This window comes from Ceratotherium simum, chromosome 3 (assembly GCF_057802395.1).
Source record: "Ceratotherium simum simum isolate JZ-2026a chromosome 3, ASM5780239v1, whole genome shotgun sequence".
In the NCBI taxonomy this organism is placed as follows: domain Eukaryota; kingdom Metazoa; phylum Chordata; class Mammalia; order Perissodactyla; family Rhinocerotidae; genus Ceratotherium; species Ceratotherium simum.
Window position 1 is genome coordinate 32,549,098 of NC_141902.1, and position 26,167 is coordinate 32,575,264.

Genomic DNA, 26,167 nt, shown 5'->3' on the forward strand with positions numbered 1-26,167 from the left:
CACCAAAGTGTTTATGCTTCCTATGAAATTTGATATTTTAAAAACATCTATCATATATATCCTGGGGTTGACGATTATCAAAATCCTGCATTAAATTCTTAGTGATTATGGAATGCTGCCAAGCAGCCTACTAATTTAAGTTCTATGTAATTGTTTGTTGCTCATAAGATAAACAATCAGATTAATATTAGATCTTTACTTGTAAGAACAAGGTGAAAATAATCCTTGAAGTACTGCACATGTCCAGACAATTTTAACTTTATTAAATATGTTTGTATATCATTTGATCAGATATCCCCACGAGATTAGTAACATTATTAGCCTTATTTTGTATAAAATGAAAAGAGGTTAAGTCAAGTCTAAAACTCAACATTCCCAACTCTCCAATTACTACCACTCTAAACTATTCACTTTCATAGTCCTATACTCTACTTTCACTAACAAAATGGGAGTGACATGTGGGGATTTTTTTAAAATAAATATTTCATATTGATTACTGATTCACCTCTCAGAAAAGCCACTAATTCAGGTGATTTGGACAGTTAATCTCCTATGCCTTCTTACTGAATTAGTCTTCCAAGTCAACATTTCACCCACCCCCATGGATATAAAATGACGTTAATTAATTTTTAAAAATTTAAAAGTTTAAAAAATTGCTTTGAACCAGACAACATATATTTGAGTTTATGAATATTTTCTATCTCTATTTACTATTAGAAATACCATATATATATCTGAAACTCATATCCAGTCTGTATTACAAACCTATTTTGATGTTGGATAAACATGATGTTTATTTATATCTACAGATTTTTACAGTCTTTATATAAGTCAAATACTTATTAGTCCTGAGAAAGGGTTGATTCCTAAGTAATAAATATAGAAACAGGAAATAGCTTTGAAATAAAACAGATGTACTGCTATCAAGCAGGACTTGGTAAAGCAAACATCTGATGACTTGAAATTCCTCGTCCATAGACACACTGTAAGTGTGGGTGCTGAGTCGGTGTGCAATGCTGTTCTAGTCTGCCCAACATCTGAATGTGGCATTCTAACAACTGACCTGCAAAACTATCTTTAGTGGGTGATTCTGCTGGCATACTCCTCCTCTAAAACTTAAGAGAATATCCCCTATTGTTGACATTATTCTTTCCTTAAAGATTTGTAACTTCTAATAATTTAAAATATAAATTTAGATAGATTTGCTTGACAATTTGAGTCAAATTCTAAAAGGTACTTTGAATTCACTAGAGTCTCAGGTAAGTCATTTTACAGAAAGTTATCTTTAAAGTCTATGCTAAATAAATAACATTTACACACAAGACAAAACCATCATAGGCTTTTATAAGAATCCAAAGTATAAGAATCCAAGGTAAATGTCCAGAGGTGCAACTATTTCAAATTCTAAAATCAAGCATCTGCATATAAGAAACCACCATGATTAAAATTTTCCAAGCTTAATTATTCCCCCTCACATAATTTTAAACTCTATATTGGACAAAACAGACACAAATGTATTTGTGCAAATTAACTTTAAAAATATAGTATGGCTTAAAAGTCATCAATTACTTCTACAGCATTATACTATATATGAGCACACTTGAGTCATTATTCTGCTTTAGCCATTACGCTTAGTTCAGTGAACACACTGTACACACCTACAGGCAACATAAACATAATTACTCTGCCCCAAATAGGAATAAAGGATGAAGATACTGTTGAAGCAAATTAATTTCTAGGGATTTTGGTAATGACAATGAACATTAATGTAATTCAAGAAATACAATTTGCAGGGCTTATCTCTTCCCTTTATATGTTAGAAATTTCTTACAGAAACCTATGACTTAAGAGGAAAAACAGGAAATAGACACAACTCGTTCCACTCTTCCTAGCACACTTAAAAAATAAAATTCATGCAATTTTCAAAAATTAATTTCTTATAAACCCAGTCAACAACTTCTTTAAAAAAGTAAAGTTTAAACTCTGCTTTAAGAGATCACAATAAAATTAAAGTTTAAATATTGCCATAAGTAATAAAAACAAATAATATGCTTGCATAAATAAGTCATTTATGCAAGCCTAATAATCCAAGTTGCGTGTGCAGTGAAATTAAAATCTATCACATAACAATCCTCCTGAGCTACAGACTAATACCTGGATTACCCTGCAAGTCATGTCCCCAGTCGCTAATTTTATTTACATTCATGACAAGTGTAACATTTACCAATTACAAGTCTACAGGTTTACTTGTTGGTAGTAGTTGAACTTTTCCAATAGGATTTTTTGGAGATCCTTTATACCACATTCTTTCTCTTTCTGACGGTTTCCTAAGGATCCTGTTATTTATCCCAGAAAAGCCCATGTTATTATTTACGACAGATTTTAATACATTATGGTTTGTCAGATCATCCAAGGGAATCTTAATTTGGCCATCAGATATCACTTCCTGTTTACAAACTCTAGTAGACCCAAGAGAAGCACTGACGGAGTCTGGGTGCCTCTTGATCTGTGAGAAAGATTTAGAAGTTAACTTCATGCTTGATTTTGAAACTGCATCAACATTTGACTGTTCACATGGTATAGACTTCTGTTCTTTAGGACCTGACTTGGTACATGAAATAGAGGAATCTTTTGACTTTGTACTTTCTATACCAGAGGAAAGAGCGCTGTCACAGCTCACTGATTTAATCAGAGGAGAAGCAGCATTGCTGAGACTTGCCAATTCATGCCTTATAGGTTGTCTGCCATACTCCAGCAAAGAATTAATTCTTCTGACAGACTGCCGGACAGGAGTCCGCTGAAACTTAAGAGGTGATTTAACTTTTGCCCTATTTGGTTCATTTAAGGAAAGCTTGTTAAACCACTGTATGTGGTCTGAAACCTTCCCATGCTCTGTCCTTTGTAAACCTTCAGAAACCGTTTTATCACGTCTTTCCACCAGTGACTGCTGTTTAACAATTCTCACAGGCCTCGGTTTTGACAAGTTTGTTATATTGCAGGTAATCTGCTCTGAGGAAGAGGCGTTAGCTGCGTCCTCCCTAGAAGCTGCGCATTTCAGTAAGTTTTCTTCAATCATACTCTCATTCTCCTTTAATTTAGTATTTAGTTTATCCCTTGGGGACTGTTGTTTCTTTATTTGTTCATCACTGGGCAATTCTTGATTGCTTAAATGATCTTTTGGTATATGTGAATGAATGCTTTCTTCACATTTCATCTTTATCTGAGTTGAGTAACATTTTATAGTTGCTTCTCTATCCGATTTCTGAGTTTGATGTAGTGAGAAGTCTCTTTCTGAAGAACTATTTTCATCTTTATTGGTGTGGTGTTCATTCGATTCTATCACAGTCGAATCGTTAGTTTCAAGTAGGTTTTTCTCTAGGCTATGTTCCATAGAAGATGTTTCATTTAATTTTACTTTCCCCACATTAGTTACCGATGACTGCCTGTGATTTATCAATGCATGAAGATTACTTCCAGTTTCAGAAAATGCTTTCTGAATTTTCACCAAAGTCTCTGTGGTCAAGCCATTTTCATCCCCAATAAGAGAGCTTCCAGATCTGTTGTTATTATGGTTATTGTGTACATTAGAAGGGGTGAGTTCATATGAACTAACAGGTGACTTTTCAACCGTACTATCAGGCTCCAAAGAAGAGTTTTCCACCTCAAGATTCCCTTCTATTGGAGAAGCTTCATGTGCATCTATTACTTGAAAACTTGAATTGCTAGGTCCTGTCCAAGACATCCGGTAACTTGTTCCATCTAGTCGCTCTGGAGTTAATAAGTTTTCCTCAGACTTACTGATCTTTTTTGAACCTAAAATAAGGCAGTTCAGTGTTTTTAATCATTTATATTTGACTTAGTTTTGAAATACTATCCAAATACATGGCAAATAAACTAAGCATTTAAATCCAATAAATTAAAGATTTGTGTTAAAAGAAATAATTTTTAATATAAAAACGTCAACATTTTCATATTTACATTTATAAGCATCCTCCAATTGTTCATAGAAAAATACCTTGCTGGGGCCGGCCCGGTGGCACAAGCGGTTAAGTGCGAGCGTTCCGGTGCGGCGGACCGGGGTTCGCGGGTTTGGATCCTGGGCGCGCACCGACGCACTGCTTGTCAAGCCATGCTGTGGTGGCATCCCATATAAAGTGGAGGAAGATGGGCATGGATGTTAGCCCAGGGCCAGTCTTCCTCAGCAAAAAGAGGAGGATTGGCGGATGTTAGCTCAGGGCCGATCTTCCTCACAAAAAAAAAAAAAAGAAAAAGAAAAATACATTGCCAATTCAAATATTTTCACCATTCAAACACGAATTTTAAATTTCTAGAACAATAAATTACTTAACAAATTTTGCCATTAAAGAAGCAACTAAAGGTTGTATGTCAATTTTATCTCAATAAAGCTGGGAAAAAATCTATTTAACAAGCAACTAAAGTAGACTTTTTGGGTAGCACTCTAATAACATCATGTAAATAAATGTACCTTTCTTTGTTAATCTTTCATCAATATCTGGGCTAAAAAGCAGACCTGTTTTTACAGATTCAATTCTAGTTTTTAAACTTTGTTGATTTGCAAGTCGTCGACCAACATTTTCACATCTATTGACACCAGAACACCCATTCTGTACAGAAAAGAAAAATTGAAAAAGTTTTGGTTAAGAAATAAATCTAGTTAATTCAAAATATTAAGACAAAGTAAATTTTTTGTAGTCACCAGAAACCTCTACAGCTAATTAAAAAAGGAACATATAATTGAGAAACAATTTTATAGCAAACACAAATATATTCATTTGCATGCATGCTAATGAAAATTGTAAGCATCTGACTTGGCTATTAGTTGATATTTTATGATCTAAAATAAAAACAGCCCCATATATTCATTACTGAAAAAAAAAAAAAAAACAATTTTATGCTGGCTCTGTGCCAGGGCTGGTTCGCAACAGTGAAAGAAAAAACAAAACAGACCAAAATCTTATCCTCATGGAATTTACATTCTAGATGGGGAAATTTTGACCAAAATAAGATAAACGGTAAATTATATTGCATAATATACAATACATAAGGTGAAAATGCTGTGGAAAAAAGGAAAGCAGGATTAAGAATGACACGGAGTGGTGAAGGGGAGGGTGTAATTTTAAACGGAGTGACCAGAAGATGATTTGTGAGTAAAGAAAAATGAGAGCGAGAGTCATGAAGGCATAAGGGGGAAGAACTTTCCAGGGAGAGGAAAATGCCAGTCTAGGGCTGAAGCCAGGTCTGGCACATTCAACAAACAACAAGGAGGCAAGAGAGGACAAAGCCAAGTGAGCAAGGGGGAGTGGCAGGAAGGCTCGGAGATGTGGGCCAGGAACAGACCATGTGGAGCATTGCAGGTCAATTAAAGAACTTTGGCTTTTTTTCAGAGTGAAATGAGGAGTCACTGGAGGATTCTGAGCAGAGGAGTGACATGACTTAACTTGGGTTTTAAAAGGATAATTTTGGCTATAGTACTACAGCAAGGTAGAAGCAGGTAGACCTCTAGTAGGAGCTTATCGCCGCAATCCAAGTTCAAGATGACAGAACTTGGAGAAGGTTAGAAATGTAGTACTGGTGAGAAGTGGTCAGTCTGGATATATTCTGAAAGCAGAAGTTAGACAGGATTCTCTAATGGTTTAGACAGGGCGTGTGAGAGAAAGTGAGGAGTCAAGAACGCCTGCATGGTTTTCGGCCTAAGCGACTGGAGGAATGAGCTGCCATAACTGAGATGGTGAAGACTGCAAGCAGAAGTGTTTTTGGGGGTGAGGGGGAGGAGCGGAGAGACAGTGGCAGTGAAGAAATGCATCTTAAGAACTCCGTTTGTGACAGGTTACACTTGAGATATCTATTGGATCCACATCGAAATAGGGAAGTCAAGTAGGTAGATGTCAACAACAAACAGTCAGGTTGTTCAGATGAGCCTTCTGGGCTGGAGATATAAACTTGGAAGTCTTAAGTAAATAGCATATGATGTTTAAAGCTGATGATCACCCTGAGTGAGTGGAGAGAGAAAAGAGAAGTCTGAGGACAAAGCTTGGGCACTCCAACATAAAGGAATTAGAAAAGTCACCAGTGAAAAAGGAAGCAAACCAGGAGAGTAAAAGGTCCTTGATGCAGGGAAAGAAAGTATGCCAGAGAGGACAATGATCAGCCAGGTCAAATGCGGCAGACAGCACAAGTCTAACAAGGACTGATATTTGTCCACTGGTTCGAGCAATGTTGAATTCATGGGTGACCCTGATGAGAGTGTTGGGGATGAAAGCCTCACTGGAATTGACTTAAGCAGAAGAGAAAAGGAAGAACTGGAGATAGCAACTCAAGTGTAAGAGTTTGGTAATAAAGAGGGATAGAGAATGGGACAGTAGATGGAGGAGAGACAGGGTTGAGAGAGTCTTTTAGCATCAAATCTACAGCTTTACGCTAATGTGAACATCAATGAAATGGTGAAAGATACTTACTACATCTTTGCTACTTTTCCCCAGACTGAATTTCAAACGAAGAGATCTTCGAACCTTTTCTTTACGACTGATTTTAGGAGAGAAGCAACTTGCTTTTCCTGATTCCACCCTAAGAAGAGTGAAATTAAAAATGTCAGTTTACAGCATAAAAACTGGAGAAATTCTTGCAAAATGAAATTTGAAAGTCTGGAGCAAATCATATTGCTAGTAATTGAATAGAGTAATAATTTTCTAAAATCAGTTAAGCTTTAAGATACCATATATAAACATACTGTATTTGCAAATAAAAATGATCTTTCCTTTATCACAAGAGTTAGTTGGCTATACACCAGCATCCTTAGACCAGACTAGCTTTTAAAATTAACAGGAAATTTTAAAATTATACACATCACCATAAAATAGGATTTTAAGCAAGCAAAGTAGACTCAAATTAGGAATCTTTCTCTGGAGGATATATAAAGGAAACTTGACTAGTAAGACTATAAAGGTAGAGGGGATTTTTAAAATTTATGATTCAAATATGATTCTCAGTAGAAAGACAAACAAAATATTTTATTAACTATATATACCAAATATTTATCTAGTGAAAATAAAATGTCCTGGATAAATTACCTGCATACTTTTTTGCTTGCAATCCTTTTACTTCGCCTCCGCACATCTGTACTAATCAAATTGTTTCCGCTGATGGCTACAGGAGAGAATGAACTCTGAGATGACCCTTCTGGGCTTGCATCAAAGTGAACTATAAAAATAACCACATGTAAGATACCATACATACTTATTTTCTTTTCAAAGTATAAAATATTAATAGCAATTAGATTTAAAGTCTTAATTTTTAACCCTAAGCAACAACAAAAAAATCACATAATTTCTGGTTAGAAACTTCGGGGGCCAAATAACCCAACTCAAAAAAAAAAAAAATAGTATCAATTTAACTTTTTAGTTGCCTATTAAAGGTTAGGTTAAACATTACTTTTATATTAGAGTTTTGCTTTAAATTCTTTTAATAATACAAGGGAGTGGTGGGCACTGTTGCAGACTGGAGAAAGAGCGAGACAGACTTGAGTTTGTCTCACCACTTAGTAAACGGCTTTAGGCTCTGAAAATGGACTTCCACGATGAATATAAATATTACTGTAATGTATATAAAATGTCCAGCACTGTACCTGGTACATAAGATTAATTAATGCCATTATCAACAATAAACTATTGAAAAACAATTCAGAGTCTCAGTATCCAGTATGCAGCTGCTAGCCAACTCCTGTCCACCTGACTCTGGCATGTAATTTGTCCAATATTTTTGACAAACAAAAATTAATTATCTATAACACATGCATAACCACTTGGCTACTGCCATGTTCCATGCTAACAACTGATGGTTACAACAGCTCATTTTGTTTTAGGGTATTTAATACTATATCATGAAACCAACTATAATAGAAAATCAGGAAAAATATAAAATAGCTATGAATAAAGACTCCATATACATTTGACTTATATTTGAATCATGCCCAGGGTATACTCAACAAACATGAACCCTTTCCACTCATCATTAGTATTAATAAAGAAAAGTCCCCAAACAGAGACAACCATGTTTTTTCAGTTATAAAAACAGAAAATAATACAACCATTACAGTGACTTTTGGGTGCATTTGGCTAAAGAAAATTTTGGAGGAAATATAACACACCCAATGTGACATAGGTAGCTTTATTCTAAGGATACAGTCTAGTCATCTTAAAAATGTATCAGTGGTCACAAGGAGGCACAGCCAGAATTTATGGAATAATGCAAAGTTATCACACATATAAGAAAAAAATTAAATTATAAATAAGTACTTTATGGATTATAGATTAACGTTGTTGGCTTTATACATTAAAAAAAGCATCATATCTGTTATAATCCAAACTTACAAAACAACCCATTTTCAATTTTGTAGATGAAATTTATTGAATTGTGGCTGAGAAAGTAGGGTCAAAGAAAAATAATGAATTCAAATAATAGGATTTCTGATGTTGAACTTAATTTTTTTTATTAAAAAATTACACTGGTTAAGCAAGGTCATACTAATGTTAAAGTAACACAAGAATTTTTAACCTATTTTTGGGGAGCTTGGAGCAAAGGAATCAACAGTTCATTTCTTGGGGAAGATATGGTAATGCTAATAAACAAGTGGTAATGCTAATAAACAAAGGCAGGTAGAACTACAACTCATATTTGCCATTTGGAAACAGTCCTCCAAAGTGGAAAAGCCTTTACATATTAAGAAAACACTAAGTTACTTTAAAGGAGTTTAAGTCTTCAAACTTTGAACACTGAAAGAACTACATAGCCTCAGAGTTCTTATCATTATACTTTAATGAACCATAGAGAACCTGGGAAAGATCACAGAGAACAAGTTGTTATTCTATTCAAATTTTTAATAAAATAAACAAGAAAAATATAAACCTTTTGGATAACAGAAACAAAAGAGAGGCTTTTGGGAAGAAGACTTCATCACCCAGCTAATGAATTAAAAATGAAATCCTTAACATAAAAATCTAAAAGAATCAGAGATCACTCACATTTTGATTAAATGTAAGATAAATATGAGATTGAGGACTCTGGGCTTAGTTAGGGTTTCATTTCATTTTGGGTTGACCATAAGGTTAATATGAGCCAACTCGTATTCTACACATGTTAAAGGAGCCAAATCAATCTAAGACCACACTAACAAAAATCTGGTATCCAAATGAGCATGATTATATTATACTTTTCTCTGGAGGCTCTGGTTGACCACATTAGGAACTTGTAGTTCATTTGGAAGAAAATTGCTGGGCTGGTAAGGGATCTGAAACCCATGCCACAAGGAACGGCATAAACAAAGTTTTTAAAGTTTTTATAAAAGCTACTTGAGTATGAAACTTGAAAAATACCCCCCCCCCAAACTGCAACCCACAATGGTTACGCCCATGGTAACACCCCCACTCTGGATTCAGAGATGCTCAAACTCTAGCAACCTCAACTCAGCAGAAGACAGCAATATAGCCCCAGCTATAGACCCGGAGGTAACTAAAGTAGAATTCAAGATGTCCAATCACATAGAACCTGAGCACCAGTGCTATCCACAGAAGCCCAAACTCTCACTCTGAGTTATTTATCGTAACTTTCAATATTGTAACTTTTTATGGCATGGCCATAAAACACACACACACATATTAATTATACTGAACCAGTGTCTAAAAGTGTTTTAAAAGTTAAGGGATTTTACAAAAATTCAGAGATTTGATAGAACAGAGAATGAAGCTCTGGCTCCTCCAGGCTGGTATTATATGAAATAGCACTTTGCCCAGAATAGGCACCCATGTTAACGTTGACAACCCAATTATATAAATTCTATTTGCTACCTGATACTGGTGTAGAACTGCTACTGAAGAGATTACTTGGCAACAACTCCAAGTTAAAATTGTGCTTGATGGACTTCCTTTTCTTACTTGAGAAACCTTGAGAAGAATCTACTGGCAGTTTACGCTTAGCATTTGGTGTGAGAATCACTGGTGATACAGATAGCTGGGCTGAAAAAAAAACAATTGGTTGTTTCTCCCACAGAGTTGATAAAATACAAAAACTTTATATAATTTCTTCTTATAAAGCTATTACTTTGAGCTAACCAAAGAATGGGGTGATATGTTTACATTATCAAATATATATTATATAACTAAATTAACAGTATGCAATTACTCAAAATGAAAATAAAGAAGTCACAAAGAGGGCCGGCCCCATGGCTTAGCAGTTAAGCGCGCACGCTCTGCTACTGGCGGCCCGGGTTCGGATCCGGGTGCACACTGACACACCGCTTCTCTGGCCATGCTGAGGCCACGTCCCACATACAGCAACTAGAAGGATGTGCAACTATGACATACAACTATCTACTGGGGCTTTGAGGGAAAAAAAAAAAAGGAGGAGGATTGGCAATAGACGTTAGCTCAGAGCCGGTCTTCCTCAGCAAAAAGAGGAGGATTAGCATGGATGTTAGCTCAGGGCTGATCTTCCTCACAAAAAAAAAAAAAAAAAAGTCACAAAGAGGCAAGATTCTTAACAAACAGTAGTAACTTAAACCAAATTAGACTAAAAGATGCACACAATTCACATTAAAGAATATTAACATAGGGAAGAAAATTATAACAAAGAGTTAAAACAAAAACAGATCCAAATATTTTTGCTTTTCATCATAACTGAGTATTATTGAGTTAATTTATTCAATCTGGAAAACAAAACAAATGATCATATTGTCTGTTATTGGGCTGAATAATTTCAGCCACAAGCAAACCACGATAAAAAATTGGAACATACACTAATAAACTTCTGGTTCTAAAACAAAAATGAGATTGTGTTATTTACACATGTTCAAGAGGATTCAACTTACAAGCAACAGAAAAACATGATTTAGAAGATTAAGGATTTTGGGGCCAGCCCCGTGGCTTAGTGGTTAAGTGCGCGCGCTCCGCTGCTGGCGGCCCGGGTTCGGATCCCGGGTGCGCACCGACGCACCGCTTTTCCGGCCATGCTGAGGCCATGTCCCACACACAGCAAGTAAAAGGATGTGCAGCTATGACATACAACTATCTACTGGGGCTTTGGGGGAAAAAAATAAATAAATAAAATTATATTAAAAAAAAAGAAGATTAAGGATGTAACAATAGACTAAAAGAAATTCTCACCTACAATTTTAGGTTCATTATATCCAACGTAATTAGCAATGTCACAACATAGTATTACAGTACAGTATCTCCATTGAAAATAATATTTGGATTTGATTAAACCAAAATTAGTTATGTAATTACTATCATAATTACTTTATACATAATATACAGAAATTTTCATTTAAATAAATATATATAATACCTACCAATTCTTTCCTGCTGAGGTGTAACAGAGGGTGTTCTGTTAGGTTTAAGTTTATTTAATGCTCCACTAACAAAATCTGAAATTCAAGACATATATAATCATATAATCAATTATAAATTAACATTTACCTATCTTTCACCAATAATTCATTATTGATATTTGTGGCCTTCTAGCATCTAAGTTTATATCAGCTTATACATTTTAAAGTCACTTAACGTTATTTAAAAGAAATTATTTCAAAATAGAAAAAAAAACCTAAAGGATATATTTTTAGTCCATTCCCCACCTATATTCCCATATCTCTTTCAAAAAAAAACACGTACAATACAGAATGAAATGTAAAACAAGTATGAGTAAGCATACAGAAAGAGTATGGTAGGGGAAGTCATTGCTTGTTGAGGAAGAGAGGAAATGGCAATGAGAGAGAAAGCTTTGTAATGGCAGTAAAACCTGGACAGTGTTCTGAAGGACGAGGTGTTGATTAGGTAGAAAGGTAGCATGTGGGCAAGGCAAACAGCATAAGAAAAGGCATGTGAGTGAAAACAGAATTTATGTATACTAGGAACCAGTAGTTTGATATTGCTAGCACAAACAGTGAGCAGCAGATATGGCGCAAGATAAGTCTTGTGTATTAGGCAGAACAGGGTCTGTATGTCATTTTAAAGAACTCAAACTTCTCCAAAGGCAAAGGGGAGCAAAATCATCAGATCTGCATTTTAGAAAAATCACTTTGGCAGCAGTATAATAGACATAGAGGGGTAAGCTTCCTTGAAGGCAGGCAAATGAGCTGAAGGTTCTTCTAAGTATGTTATTCAGTCATTCAATATTTATTTTGTACCTACTATGTGTCAAGCACAGTGCTAACACTGAAGATACAACAGTGACTAAATAGACATGGTCTTTGCCTTTATGGAACTCATTCTAGTGGAGAAAGAAAACATTAAATATACTAAGGAAATAAATACATAATGACAAATGGGTACGTAGTCTGAAGTGCAAAAATAACAACAGATTTAGACTGGGGAGTCAGAGAAAGAGTCTCTGAGGAAGTGATGTCTTAGTTGAGACCTGAAAGAAGAGTGAGAATTAGTCAGGCAAAAGCTGAAGGTCTGAACTGAGGAAGGAGCAGTGGAAATGAAAGCAGGAATAAAGGTATTTAAGAGATCAAAGTGAAAAGACTTGGTCATCAGTGGGATGTAGGATTGAGGAAAGAGTAGATAAGGACATCTAGAATTCTGATTTTGATGACTGAGTAGACAATGGTGCTACCCAAAGAAAAAGAAAAAAGAAATTAAGCAAACAAGAGTTAGACATGCCTACGAGACACTGAAACGGATATGAATCCATTTGTGAAAAGATTAGGGCTAGAGAAGTAGATTTGGGAGTAATCAGCCTGGAAACGGTAGCTTTAAAAAATAAGAGTGAATGAGATCATTTAAGAAGGGGCAAAGTGTAATAAGAAGGTCAAGTATGGAAGAAAAGAACATTTAAGAGGTGGTCAGAAAAAGAAAATCCAGAAAACGAGACAGAACAAATGGCTGTAAAGAAGTAGGAAAACAGAGAAAGCATAGTTTTATAAAAAATAAGGAAAGAAAAGAATATATCAGGAAGGAAATAGTCAAGTGGTCAGAGATTCTGAACAATACAGGCCTAAAAAAAAATACACTGGATTTAGCTATTTGGAACTTGTGACTTAAACCGAAATAGTTTCATGCAAAAATATGGCCCTAATTTTCAGCCATAATGAAACACAAAAGTCCTGTGAATATGTTTGTTTACCTGATTGATTAATCACCAAATATCACTCAAAATAGTTAAGTTCAGCTATAGCCCACTTATGTATTATTGAGAAATCATACACTCTCAATTGAAATAGGCACAAACCAGAGGAGAATACTGAAAACCTCAATGAAGAGCCACAAATAGGCAATGCTCTAAATGGCGGGCAATGTCTTAAATAAACCCAACCTTCATGGCACCTGGGCATTAAACCAGGTTAATATGGGAGAGGGAAAAGAGACAAAAGAAAAAGGAAGAGAATGAAAGCCAGAGCAGAACAGAGAAGAAACAACCAAACAGCAGACTCAGACACAGTAGATAACACACAATTAACATAGCACAGCACAATCAGGAGTGTGGAAAGATAAACTGTTCTCTCTATAATCTCAACTGTCCTGACTGCATCATGGGCCACACTGAAAGTAGACCATCTCTCCGGAGAAAGGGAAAAATTATATCTCAATCCCTTTAATAGCTCATGAGCTTACTATATGTATTTCAGGAAGTACCACACTAATAAGGGCATCATATTAATCAAATCAATTTAGTACTGCTCCACCATCCATGAAAGACATTCATTAGGGCAATAACAATACAGAGGAGCACACACAGACTCATGTACAGAAGCAAGAGCAGGAAAATTATGACAGACAAAATCCCTCTTGCTTAGATTACAAGAATTTGCTCATGGAATTCTGTGTAGATTCTGGGGCAATACACTCATTGAGAATTGTCATACCAAGCATAAAATCAAGCTACAGTAACTAACTCATATATAATAAATACAAAAAATAAAACTAAAACCTCTGGAGAGTGGTTGTACAACAGTGTGAATGTACTTAACACTACTGAACTGTACACTTAAAAATGGTTAAGATGGTAAATTTCACGTTATATATATTTTTCCACAATTTAAAAAGAAGTCAAAAGATTCTTCAAAGCAAATGCAATCAAATCATATGGATGATGTTTGTGGCATTTCAAAGTGAGATGCAAAAAAATAGAAGGCTAGCTATAACATAAAAAACACTAATGGTCCTAAACAGTTTCAAATTGCAATGAAATAGTGATGCTTGACAAATGCTATCCTAACCTGGTCTAATGAATAAAGTACCTCTGGGTTTAAGCTAAACATCAGTAACTCAATTTATTATATTCATTCAGTAGTTTACACCTATTCAGTAAAGAATACTGAATAAAACATGGTCTCTATCTTCAAAGAGCATTAAATATAATAGTAAGAGAGTTCTGCACAAGGAATAAATATAAAACCAGATAAAAACTGTTAGAGTCTAGAACATTACAGAATGTTGGAAGAGAAAAGAGATTATTTGTCCCCCCCAAAAAAATAGGGCAGAGGAGGGAAGCTTGCTTGACATTTAAGATGAATTTTGACAACTGGATATAATTTGAACAGCAGGGGCAGATGGAAGTAAAAACATTATTATCAATAAACAGTATAAGCAAAAGAACAAAGCATCTAGAAAACAATAAATAAAGAATGCAGTTTGACTAAAGTACAGATTGCTTAAAGGAGAGGCAGGAAGCAGTAGAAAGGCATGCTAAAGAAATCCCAGGAAAGACCTTTAGTCCAGGCTATAAATAGCAGTATTATCAATGCAAGTTTCTAAAGGGTATGTGTGTGAGATACATGATTAGAGTTATTCATTAAGAATGTCAGCCTTGACAGCAATAAGCAGGGCAGTTTCAAGGAGGAGGCACAAAGACCAAGAAGGAGAGTCTTATGGTAAAGATGCAGTAAAGACTACAGACAGAATCTTACAGAACCTGAAAACTATGTGAATATAGATAGTAAAGTAAGATTTAGGCAACCATGCTCTAAAGCCTGAGTGACTAGAGAATGGTGGTGCTGTTAACAGAAAAAGGAGTTCAAGCAGAACCAGTTTAAAGAGGGTGAAGATGATCATTTCAAAATGCTGAGCTTAAAGCACCAAGGAAAAGCAGAAGTGAAGATGTCTGTCTAGTAGGCCGTTACTAAAGTGGAACTGACATTTGTGAGATAACAGTGATAGAGATCGGGTGTTCAGCTATTTAGATGCGATAACTGAAACTATAGAAGTGAATGAAATCACAAAGGGAAAGAGGGTAACAAAGATGATCTGTGTCTGAGAATATCTACATTTAGGGTAGCAAGTTTTATGGGTTGAGTTGTGTCCTCGAAAAAGATACGTTTAAGTCCTAACTCCCAGTACTTGTGAATGACCTTATTTGGAATTAGGGTCTTTGCAGATGTACTGAAGTTAAGATGAGGTCATTAGGGTAGGCCCTAATTCAGTGTGACTGGTGTTACTATAGGAGGGAAATTTGGACAGAGAGTCATCTAGGGAGAATGCCTCGTGACAACAGAGGCAGAGCGTGGAGTGATGTAGCTCCAAGTCAAAGAATGCCAAAAATCGACAGTTGCCATCAGAAGCAAGAAGAGGCAAGAAAGATTCTCCTCTACAGGTTTCAGAGGGAGCATGGCTCAGGCAACACCTTGACTTCAGACTTTTAGCCTCCAGAAATGAGACAAATTTTGGTTGTTTTCAGCCACTCAGTTTGTGGTATTTTGTTACAACAGCCCTAGGAAACTAACACAGAAGGCATAAGGGGAATCTACAAAGGAGGCAAAGAAGAAACAGAAGAAGGCAATGAATGCCATATAAGCCAAAAGATTCAAAAAGGAATGCGAGTTAATAACAATTGGTTCTGATACTCAAAAGATAAGATATTTCCTAAGGCAACTGGAGGAGGAATGGCCTCAGTCTTCTTGATCCAGAAGGAGATAAGTCTTATGACTGATTCCACCATGATGAAACTTTGGGTCTTTTTGATTCTTCCTTGGTAATGTTTCCTTCATTATTTAGTTCATACTTGTAACTAATTCACATCACTATTTCAAATCATGATCTCACACTTGGATTATTGCCATACATTTCTATTCTCCCTACCCCCAAGTCTCAATTCTTCAAACCAGATAATTTTCTAAAATATTTTAATCATGTTATGCTTCTACTCATAAACCTTCAATGGTTCTCCAATACCCAGCTTAATGTTCTAATTCCTTTAGCCTTACACTGAGCTCACCAGAATATCATACCTAATCCTTAGGATGAACCCTTCACTCAAGTCACACTGGTCTATTTACAGACACAGACATAGACTACTTCTTTCTTACACAAATCTTTCTTCATAATATCCTCCTCATCTAGAATACGACATAAGTATTCTGACCCTCCACCCAATTCTCCCAGATTCTACCCATTCTTCAAGAAAGTTCAGTTTGACCTCCTCTTTGAAGAGTCCCTGATCATTACAACCGCAGAAACTTTTCCCCTTTGAACACGTTTTATGTTTGTGCTAAAGACCTAGCACTTAATATCAGACTACATGGTCATTTTTACTTTTCATATGCATATGTCATGTCTTTCCAACTATGCTGTGAGCACCAAAAAGATGTACACTACAGCTTATGATTCTTTATGTTCAAATGCATTTTAGATAAAAGCACATCACAGACGTCCATAAAATGGGACTGCTACTGCCACCTACCTCCTACACTTTGTCTTCGCTTTCTCTTACAGTCACCAGGAGATTCACATTCACCTTCTTCAAAGCCTTCTAGTGATTGAGTAGCACAGAGACCATCAATACCCAACATAGCCGGTATCTTTTCAAGGATAAAATCTGGAACATGCCCTAAACAAAAATGTTCACAATTAAGATCTCTCCTCTACTCCCCCTCAAAATGTTTCAATAGTACATACAAATTTCTAACATTTGTCTTCATAGTCCACTTGGAAGGAGCTGGGATCTCCCTCATTTAAACAAATCCTGTTACTTAATAGTGCAACTACATCTTACCAATATCTGATGCATAATCGATAAAAGTCTGTACTACTGCAGCCTGTAATCGTAGCTTTTTCTCTGTATTAGCAGACATCTTTTCATGTCCTTCACTTGTCTGAAGAAGGTTTGGGGCAAATATTACTGCAAGATTGCTGCTATCCATCTTATTCTCACTGGACCTTAAATGAAAAAAGGTTTTATAAGATGGAGCCAAGGATAAAAATACAAAGTTAAAACAATGTTATTTAGCACATTTTGACTCTTATTTTATCAGTCAAACACAAGTCAAAATACAGTTACCCTTCATCTACCTGTCTACATAAATGGCTTGAAATAAGACAGAACCAGAAATATACAACTTCTGTGTGCTTAATATATGTCATAAAAATCAGGCTAACCAGAGTCCACTCTTTGTTCTTCCACACAAATTGAACATGTTTATTTGATTTTCAAACCCACATGGAAAATTGAAAGTATTAGAAGGCAGCAAGTATGTCTAGAACAAGCAGGCTCACTGACAGCAGGGAGAGGGGACAAATTTGAAAAGCAAAACACAAATATTTTAAAAACACAGTAATCTGAAGCCATTCAGTGGACAAAGAATTCTTAACACCAATAAGCCATTAAGGCATTCATAATGATGACTCTAAGACAGCAAGGAAATATTAGATCATTTGGTATATTGTTTCTTAAATTATACAGGGTATACTTCTTATAGTGAGGAAATATATAATATTTTTTAGAAAAATTTCCATTCCAAATGAAATTTAATTTATTATTTATATGGGAAAATCTAGCTAGTTGAGAAATTAAACTGTCATTTGCCAAGACTTAATTACTACTTACCTAAGAGAAACATTCCTGAGAAAGTTAAACAAGTATCTTAATATGTCAATTGTGTGGTCAGTCATAAGACAGGAGAGCAACAATGTAGCTTTATTCTTCTCCTCTGTTCCTAACTGTTGAGCTTTGAAAAGTGCTTCATGCAAATCAACTGGGAGAAGGGGCTCTGGTAATTCTCTAAAAAACAGCTTAAGAAGTCCTGCGATATCGCAAGGAGGTGCAGAAGACAGGCAGCTTTCACCGTGATCCAGTTTATTCTGAAAGGAATATAATCATCTTGAGCATATGAGAACTTAAAACTTTACTGCAAATAAAGTACTCTTTAATATACTCTAAAGAGCTTTCTGTAATAAATTTCTCTTAACTCTTGTTTTAATATATATCACTCCTTTTTAGAAGGCTAAAAACAACATTAAAAAAAATTTCATTTCATATAGTACTCTACAGGAACAAGGACTATGAATTGGAAAGTAATCTGTAAACTTTTAAAGCATTACACATATAAATAGCTTGATTATGGTGATCATTTCACAATATATATGTATATCAAAACATCAAGTTGTACAACTTAAATGTATTTGGCAATTATATCTCAATAAAACTAAAAAAACAGTATATAAATGACATACAATTTCTTTTTAAAAAAAGGGGTGGGGGGGGTTCTTCTGCCATGAAGCTATTTGCAAATTCAATTTCTGTCAATAATTCATGTAATTGGGCCGGCCTGGTGGCGCAGCAGTTAAGTGCACGTACTGCTGTTTGGCGGCCCAGGGTTCACAGGTTCAGATCCCGGGCGCGCACCAACGCACCGCTTGTCAAGCCATGCTGTGGCGGCATCCCATATAAAGTAGAGGAAGATGGGAAGGGATGTTAGCCCAGGGCCAATCTTCCTCAGCAAAAAAGAGGAGGACTGGGGGCCGGCCTGGTGGCACAAGCAGTTAAGTGTGCGCACGCCGCTACAGCGGCCCGGGGTTCGCCGGTTCGGATCCTGGGCGCGCCACCAATGCACTGCTTGGCAAGCCATGCTGTGGCAGCGTCCCATATAAAGTAGAGGAAGATGGGCACAGATGTTAGCCCAGGGCCAGTCTTCCTCAGCAAAAAAAGAGGAGGATTGGCAGATGTTAGCACAGGGTTGATCTCCTCACAAAAAAAAAAAAAAAGGATTGGCGTCAGATGTTAGCTCAGGGCTGATCTTCCTCACCAAAAAGAAAAATAATAATTATTCATATAATAGTTCTAAATATTTCAATTGTAAAAACCAAATCACAAAGTGGTACAACTAAAAAATTATAGTTCAAAAATATGCTTACCTTTAGTGCTTTTAGGCGAATAACAGATCCTGATTTCCTAAAAAGCCCTTCTGTATGAATATGCTCTTCTAAAGATGTGCAAGCATCAACAAGAAAACTGAAAGAGAGAAATCTTTTCAGGTTGCCAGATACACATTTTACTAAATCCTATTCTCCTGCCAAAGTACATGAGTAGACCAAGCACTACCTCCCTTTCAGAAGCTCTGATGCCACAAATCCCTTTAATCTCTGAAGAAAGGTTACTTTTAGTTATCCTCCTTGCTTCCTAAATTGTACTCTAAGGCCCATTTTTTACCCATGATGACTTCAGTGAGCCTGCTCAATCCTACATTCTCGTCAATCCTACTCCATTTCTCTGCTTCTGCTCAGAGCACAAGATTTATCTTTTTTACTGCCTCTACTTCTTCATATCCCAGCCGCTACTCAATCCTCCCCAGACTCTCATCCTCATTACTCCAGGAAAACAGCTCTCATCAGGATCACCAATGGGTCCTGCCTTGCCAAATCCATGATCAATTCACTGTCTTCATTTTGCTTGTTCTACCAGCATTTGACACACTTGACCACTCCCTGCTCATCTTGAAAATACCCTCTTTCACTACTCTTCTGGTTTTCTTGCTGTCTCTCCAAATGCTCCTTCTCAGACCCCTTTTCTGCCAGACTTCTACACGGTGGGATGACCCAGGGCTCTGTCTAAGGCCTTCTTTGCTTTATCTATTCTCTCTCCACTTGTGACCTTGTGCAGTGTACATAGCTTAAGATATCTACCATCTACTACACTTGCCCAAAAATAAGATTTTTTTCTCATCCTAACATTACCTCTCAGAAAAGTCAGATATATCCCAGTCCTTACAATCCTTCTCACACTCAGAGGTGTGTGCTCAATTTCTTTATATTGAAGAACAATTTTTAATAATCAATGTTGGCTTTAGATGCTTAGTTAATAGCTGCTACCAACAAATTAGAATAGATGTCAGCTGTAAGCAACTGCCATCATTGTTCTGGTGCACAGCGGCTGAATGTGGCGAGGGATAACTGACAGAACAGTTTTTTTAAAAAAAAGCAGGTAAAGAAATTACAACAAAGATTTAGTCATTATTACCAGGGATATGACTTTGCAATTCTAAACGTCGAAAGTCATTATAAATGAACCTTTTATAGGTCATTTAAAAAGCAAATTAGTGGTTACCTTATGAAGATTGTGAATCTACACCTATATGCTGAATGAAGGAAAACTGTTCTAAGGCAACAAGGTTTTCACTAAATGCTTTTGGACAATGCATCAATTAAAAACCTAAGTTGTTGGACTACAGCAGCCAGAATGAATTCTACTTTGGATAGAGGGGAAATGAATTAGTAAGAGCTAAGCTAGTTTCGTTTTTTTTTGAGGAAGATCAGCCCCGAGCTAACATCCATGCCAATCCTCCTCTTTTCGCTGAGGAAGACCGGCCCTGAGCTAACATCTATTGCCAATCCTCCTCCTTTTTTTTTTCCCTTTTTCTCCCCAAAGCCCCAGTAGATAGTTGTATGTCACAGCTGCACATCCTTCTAGTTGCTGTGTGTGGGATGCTGCCTCAGCGTGGGCGGACAAGCAGTGACCCGGTGCGCACCCAGGATCCGAACCCAGGCCGCCAGTAGCGGAACGCACACACTTAACCGCTAAGCCATGGGGCTGGCCCCTAAGATAGTTTCTTTATACACATTTTTAAACTACTTTCCTCTTTTTTTAGTGAGGAAGATTGTCCCTGAGCTAACATCTGTGCCAATCTTCCTCTATTTTGTATGTGGGTTGCCACCACAGCATGGCTTGATGAGAAGTGTATAGGTCCACGCCCAGGAACTGAACCCAAGAACCCTGGGCCACCAAAGTGGAGCATGCGAACTTAACCACTAGGCCACCAGGCCACCCCCTAAACTATTTCCTTAAGATGTAAACTTCCCTAATAATTTCTGATGCAGTCAGTGCAAAAGGTTATTGATAAATAGTAAGTGACATAGAAAAGCTCAAGTGTTACATAATTATTCACAAATACTCCAATATCTTAGCTTAAATATTCTTTTATCCAACATTTCTAAAACAAAAAAACGTGAAAATTATAATTGAACTGGTAATTCAGCATATTACTGAATATAATCAGAATTGCAGCAAAAGAATGGTATAGAATTGAAAATTCTGACTTAATGGCACAAAAATAATTTGCATTTTAACATTTACTCAGTATTGAACCCTAAAATTCACTCCTGGGAATGAGTACAACTTAAAATGTTAAAATATGTAAAAGTTTAAAAACAATTTTTACATTAGTTAATATTGAGAAATAAAATAATTTGCTAGTTCAAATTGAATGTGAGTCAATCAACTATTTACTTTCAAACAGTCAAACACCAGTTTGAAATATTTATTCTTCACTTCAAACTTTGCTTACCTTGGAATGTGTCCATATTCTGGTACAAGAGAATGGGGCAATGCATTAAAAGGTACTCCAAATATTTTACCCTAAAATGACAAATTTAGTTACTCTAACACAAATATCAGGCATAATGTAAGTTTTCTTAAACAGGCAAATAACAACCTCAGGAAATACAAATAATAGTGGAAATAGTCAAGACAATGAAAACAATTATTTCAAGTACATTTGGTAAAAAGTAACTATTTTACACTATGCGAGGTGCCAGGTGTATAAAAATGGTCAAGATAAAGTCACTGCCCTCAAGCAAGCGACATAGACATTCTGCCAGTTTCCAATCTGATAATGGAAAATCAATCCAGTTAGTGCTTGGTCAGGAAATTCTTAAACAGAATTTGGCCCAAAACACTAACATTTCCTGAAAAATACTAAAGGTTCCTTCAGTGACCTTATAAATAATATATTGATCTTATACTTTCCTTCCATCACCTTATAAATACTAACTTGAACAAAAGACTAAGTTGATATAATCAAAATAATACATCAATCGATAATGGTAATTACTGTCACTTACTATTTCCTAAAATAACACCGAAATGGTTGTTTTTAGATCTGATTATCTTTTCCATACTATATGGAAGAGTGCTATTCAAACTATGTTCTGAAGTATCCAAGGTAGGGATTCCGCAAACATTTAATTCAAATTTCATTTAACTACTTTGAAAACTACTTTTGAAAAGTCACATTCAAATGTATTACTCACATTCAAATTGTAATACATTGAAGATCCCAAGGTAAACTTGTATGTTGGTTAATTTGAGTGTTTGTACACACCTCTGAATAAAGAATCTGCCACTATCTTTGTGCATGCATTCAAACTTCTTAAAACTGTGTCACTGATGAAGACTGTAGCTTTGCACTGGACTTAAAAATAAACTCAAGCCTGTATATGTCTGCTTATATAAAATTAAATAAGTGGTATACCTAATCTCACAAATGTTAATTTAGCTTAGATGCACCTGCTCTCCATGAATGCTCTTGAAGCATTTGTGTTTTAAGAGCATCTTATTTAACCTATACATTTCTTATTTACAACGAGAAATCATTCACTACTGTTAATGATTCAACAGACTAACAAAATCTTTACTAGTCCTTTTTCAAGCATCTGGCTCCATTTAATTGACGAAGATAGAAAAGACAGCATAGCATAGTGCTTAAGAGAGCCAGGCTCCTAGAGGCAGGACTGCCAGTTTTAAATCCTGGCTCTTCCACTTATTAGCTGAGTGACCTCGATCATACTAACATTCTCTACACCTTAGTATCCTCACATAAATCCTAAGTCATAGAGTTGTAGAGATAATTAAACGACTGAAAAGATGTGAAGCATTTAAATCAGTGCCTGACAGAGTAAGTAATTCAAAGAATATCTGTTGCTGTTATGATTATCATTTTCAAGATGAGCTATTTAAAAAATGTTAGTATCAGCAACCCCTTATTTGGGTAAATCAGAATTTTCTTGATACTGTGAAACCAAACAAAATGCAAAAGTAAATCAGATCCTGAAGCTGATTATAAGTCTACAAATGTCATACATAATCAGAATTGAGGGTTGTGTTTTTTTTCAGAAGCCTCCATTATTGTCAACAATTGGCTTCACAAGTAACTACTATAATTTAATATCATAAAATAAAACCAATAACATGCTTTTTAAATTTGATGTATTGAAATATCATTTACAATCTCATCTTTAAAAGATTTCTGGTATTCTTAAAAAGCTCAAAAATATCATTAGCTAACAAACACCAAAGAACTAAAGAAATCCAGTTTTCAAACAATTAGTTATCCTGCTAGATCACATTCTTATAACACAATGAACTTCTGTTGTATCTTTATTAGAATTTTTTTTTTTTTTGCTAAGGAAGATTATCCCTGAGCTAACATCTGTGCCAATCTTCCTCTATTTTGTATGTGGGTCGCCACCACAACATGGCTGACAAGTAGTGTAGGTTGGCACCCGTGGTTCCAAACCCATGAGCCTGGGCCGCCAAAGCGGAGTGCACCAAACTTAACCTCTACACCATGGGGCTGGCCCTATTAGAATATTTTTATTAGGGTTTCTAGCATGACTATCAATTAGTATGTAGACCACTGATTATCATAACAATTATCATTAGTTGAATGAGTGACATGTAACACTGTGCTAGTCGTCTTTACAGAGCTTGTTGTTTTTCAAATCCCCTAAACAATCCAAGGAGAGATACCATTATTGCTACTTTATAGAGCAGGAAACTGAAGCTTAGGAAAATTAAACAAACAGCTCAAGATCACACACCTAGTAGGGGTAGGGCAAGATTCAATCTCAGGTCTACCTGACTCTAAAGGCAGGTGTCAGTTTTTCATAAGGAATGAAAAGAAAATCCACATACAAATTCTTTCATATACATACAAAACCAACTATATTTGAAATCTTGGAGAGTCAGTTTTACAATCAGAAGAAACCACTCTAGTTTTTAAATATAATGTTGCCATTAAGCTGCAAACAATAAAAATAATTTCCCCAGAATTTATGCTATTAAGAGGTATAGAAATTATTTTTGTTAGTAAGTTTCTTCTCCAAGTACTATTTTCTTTCCGAAATTATAGACTTCTAAGAGCTATGCAAATTAATTTTATTAGTTTTCTTCTGTAAGTACTTAGAAAGTACCATACAGTTAGGCACATAAATTGAAAATAAAATGTATTATATTCAGTTTATTTTATTTTTCACAATGAAATTCTTGATGATTCAGTAGAGATATTAAAATCTCAAAATCCCCTTACCTTGACCACCCAAAAGTCATCAACATCTTTTTAATCATTTCACTCTGGCTTCTCCGTTTACTGCCTTAAAAAAACAGCTTTATGTCTCAAAAGTGTGACATAGCCAAGCAGCAAGCTTGTTTTTTTTTCCCCAAGTTGGTGAATATAGAGGTATTATCTGAAGCCTATTTCTAATGCTCTCACACCTCCTCATCTACTGGTTCATTTGGAAAACGTCCTCGTCCCTCTCGAAATCTGACTCTGTAACAGTGGTGGTGGGGTAGTGTTTGTCTCCCTTCCCACATGCTACTTGCTCAAAACACAATTAAATGGCAATATCTGGAGACATTTTTAACTGTCACAACTGGGAGATGCTACTTGTATCTCGTGGGTAGAAGCCAGAGATGCAGCTAAACATCCTACAATGCACAGGACAGCTAGCCCGCACCCCTCAAGAATTATCTAATTCAAAATGTCAATGTTGCTGAGGTTGAAAAACCCGCCAACTTCTCTCAATGACCAAAAATCCCTGTAAAGAATCAAGAATGCTATTCTTTACATGTCAGCTGTTGACCATCTGGATTGAATTAGACACACAACTCCATTTTCTTTTGGATCCACACAGAATGAACATTTTAGCATGACCTGGTAATAAGTGATAGTACAGGATGAACCTTTTTTTTTTTAACCTAAACCTCCTTCCCTAGAACTTACCACTATTTCCGTGGTTGCTGTTTCACGTCTCCTGCGATCGCACTGCCCTCGGTCACCCTTGACCTTAATGCCATAGGCAGCCCGAAGGTGCTGCGACAAGGCCAACCTCACCAGCCTCTGATCCCACATCCCGGACACGTCGCCCACTTTCCGAGGCAGGATCTGAGTCCTGACCCTCGTTCGCCACCAAGTCTTCCAATTTCCAAACACTCTCAGGTTTACCCTCTTCTCCGCTGCCTTCCGGCCCCGTCTGACACTGTTCCGGCCCCGGACTCCAGCCACTTCCACGCTTTTCCTTGATTCTTTATCCACTTCCACAGACTGTCTTCTCTCAGTCCTACGATCTAGCCAAAGCTCACCTTCCCTTCACTTACAACAACCTTCTTTCTTGTCACTAGATCCTTTCAGCTACTTACACAGACCTCCTTTCTTTCTCTCTGATCCTTTCGGTTACTTGTACCAACGTCTGTTACCAGCTTCTCACCACTTCCGGCCACTTCCTAAGACACCCTTTCCTCCAAACCTCACCTTGCCCTCGTCTCGCTCGGAACTGTAAAGACGACGCTTCTCCTCGCCCCTCCTGCCCCGGCAGGCTCAGTTGGGTGTCCGTCTCTCCGTCCCCGCGCCCCCCACCCAGGCCCAGCCGCCGGACCAGCCGGCTGCTCAGGCGCCTCTTCCAGTCCCGGTCCCCGCCCGGGCTGGTCGCCGCCGTCACCCCGTTTCACAGGCTGCTCCTTCCCTCCCCCATCAGCCTGCCCGCTGCCCCTGGCCTGCACATCCCGGGCGCTCACTGACGCCAAGCAGCTCTCCTCATGCCTCCGCCCCTACCGCCTCGGCAGACACCCGGAGCCACTGTGACCGTCCCACCCGCAGTTGAAGCCCAGGCTCAAATGGCAGCGCCAAACTGCGCTCCGCACTCTGATTGGCCCGCTCCTCTTTTCAAAATCAGGACCTCGGAGGGTGGCCAGGAGCTGCCTGTCCAGTGAGGTGCGGTCGGAGGGGAGACCACGAAGGGCGTGGCGGGCAAAACTAAGAAACATGAAAAGAAAGATGAGTTCTACTTGCTCCTTCAGACCCACATTTAAAGCGTATTTTAAACAACTG

General features: G+C 36.8%; 1 protein-coding gene across 1 annotated transcript; it reads right to left on the minus strand.

The window, feature by feature from the left end:
• Nucleotides 1-1,317: 1,317 nt before the first annotated feature.
• Nucleotides 1,318-25,933, minus strand: ARHGAP11A (Rho GTPase activating protein 11A). Its single transcript, XM_004421380.3, has 12 exons — nucleotides 25,064-25,933; nucleotides 21,569-21,639; nucleotides 19,143-19,239; nucleotides 17,836-18,089; nucleotides 17,005-17,168; nucleotides 16,693-16,839; nucleotides 11,363-11,437; nucleotides 9,861-10,028; nucleotides 7,089-7,218; nucleotides 6,477-6,585; nucleotides 4,487-4,625; nucleotides 1,318-3,813 (listed from the first exon to the last, which is right to left on the minus strand). Exons 1-12 carry the CDS (start codon nucleotides 25,190-25,192, stop codon nucleotides 2,228-2,230), a joined length of 3,069 nt encoding a protein of 1,022 aa, XP_004421437.1. The 5' UTR covers nucleotides 25,193-25,933; the 3' UTR covers nucleotides 1,318-2,227.
• Between the last annotated feature and the right edge of the window lie 234 nt (nucleotides 25,934-26,167).

What these genes read in the sequence shown, in the direction of transcription:
- ARHGAP11A (XM_004421380.3), bottom strand. Translation starts at nt 25,192, where the DNA reads ATGTGGGATCAGAGGCTGGTGAGGTTGGCCTTGTCGCAGCACCTTCGG. An exon ending in TTCGCCTAAAAGCACTAAAG is followed by an intron (nt 18,090 to 19,142) that starts GTAAGCATATTT and finishes TATTCCTTTCAG; the next exon opens with AATAAACTGGATCACGGTGA. An exon ending in GGAAAAGTAGCAAAGATGTA is followed by an intron (nt 4,626 to 6,476) that starts GTAAGTATCTTT and finishes TTTTCTGTACAG; the next exon opens with AATGGGTGTTCTGGTGTCAA.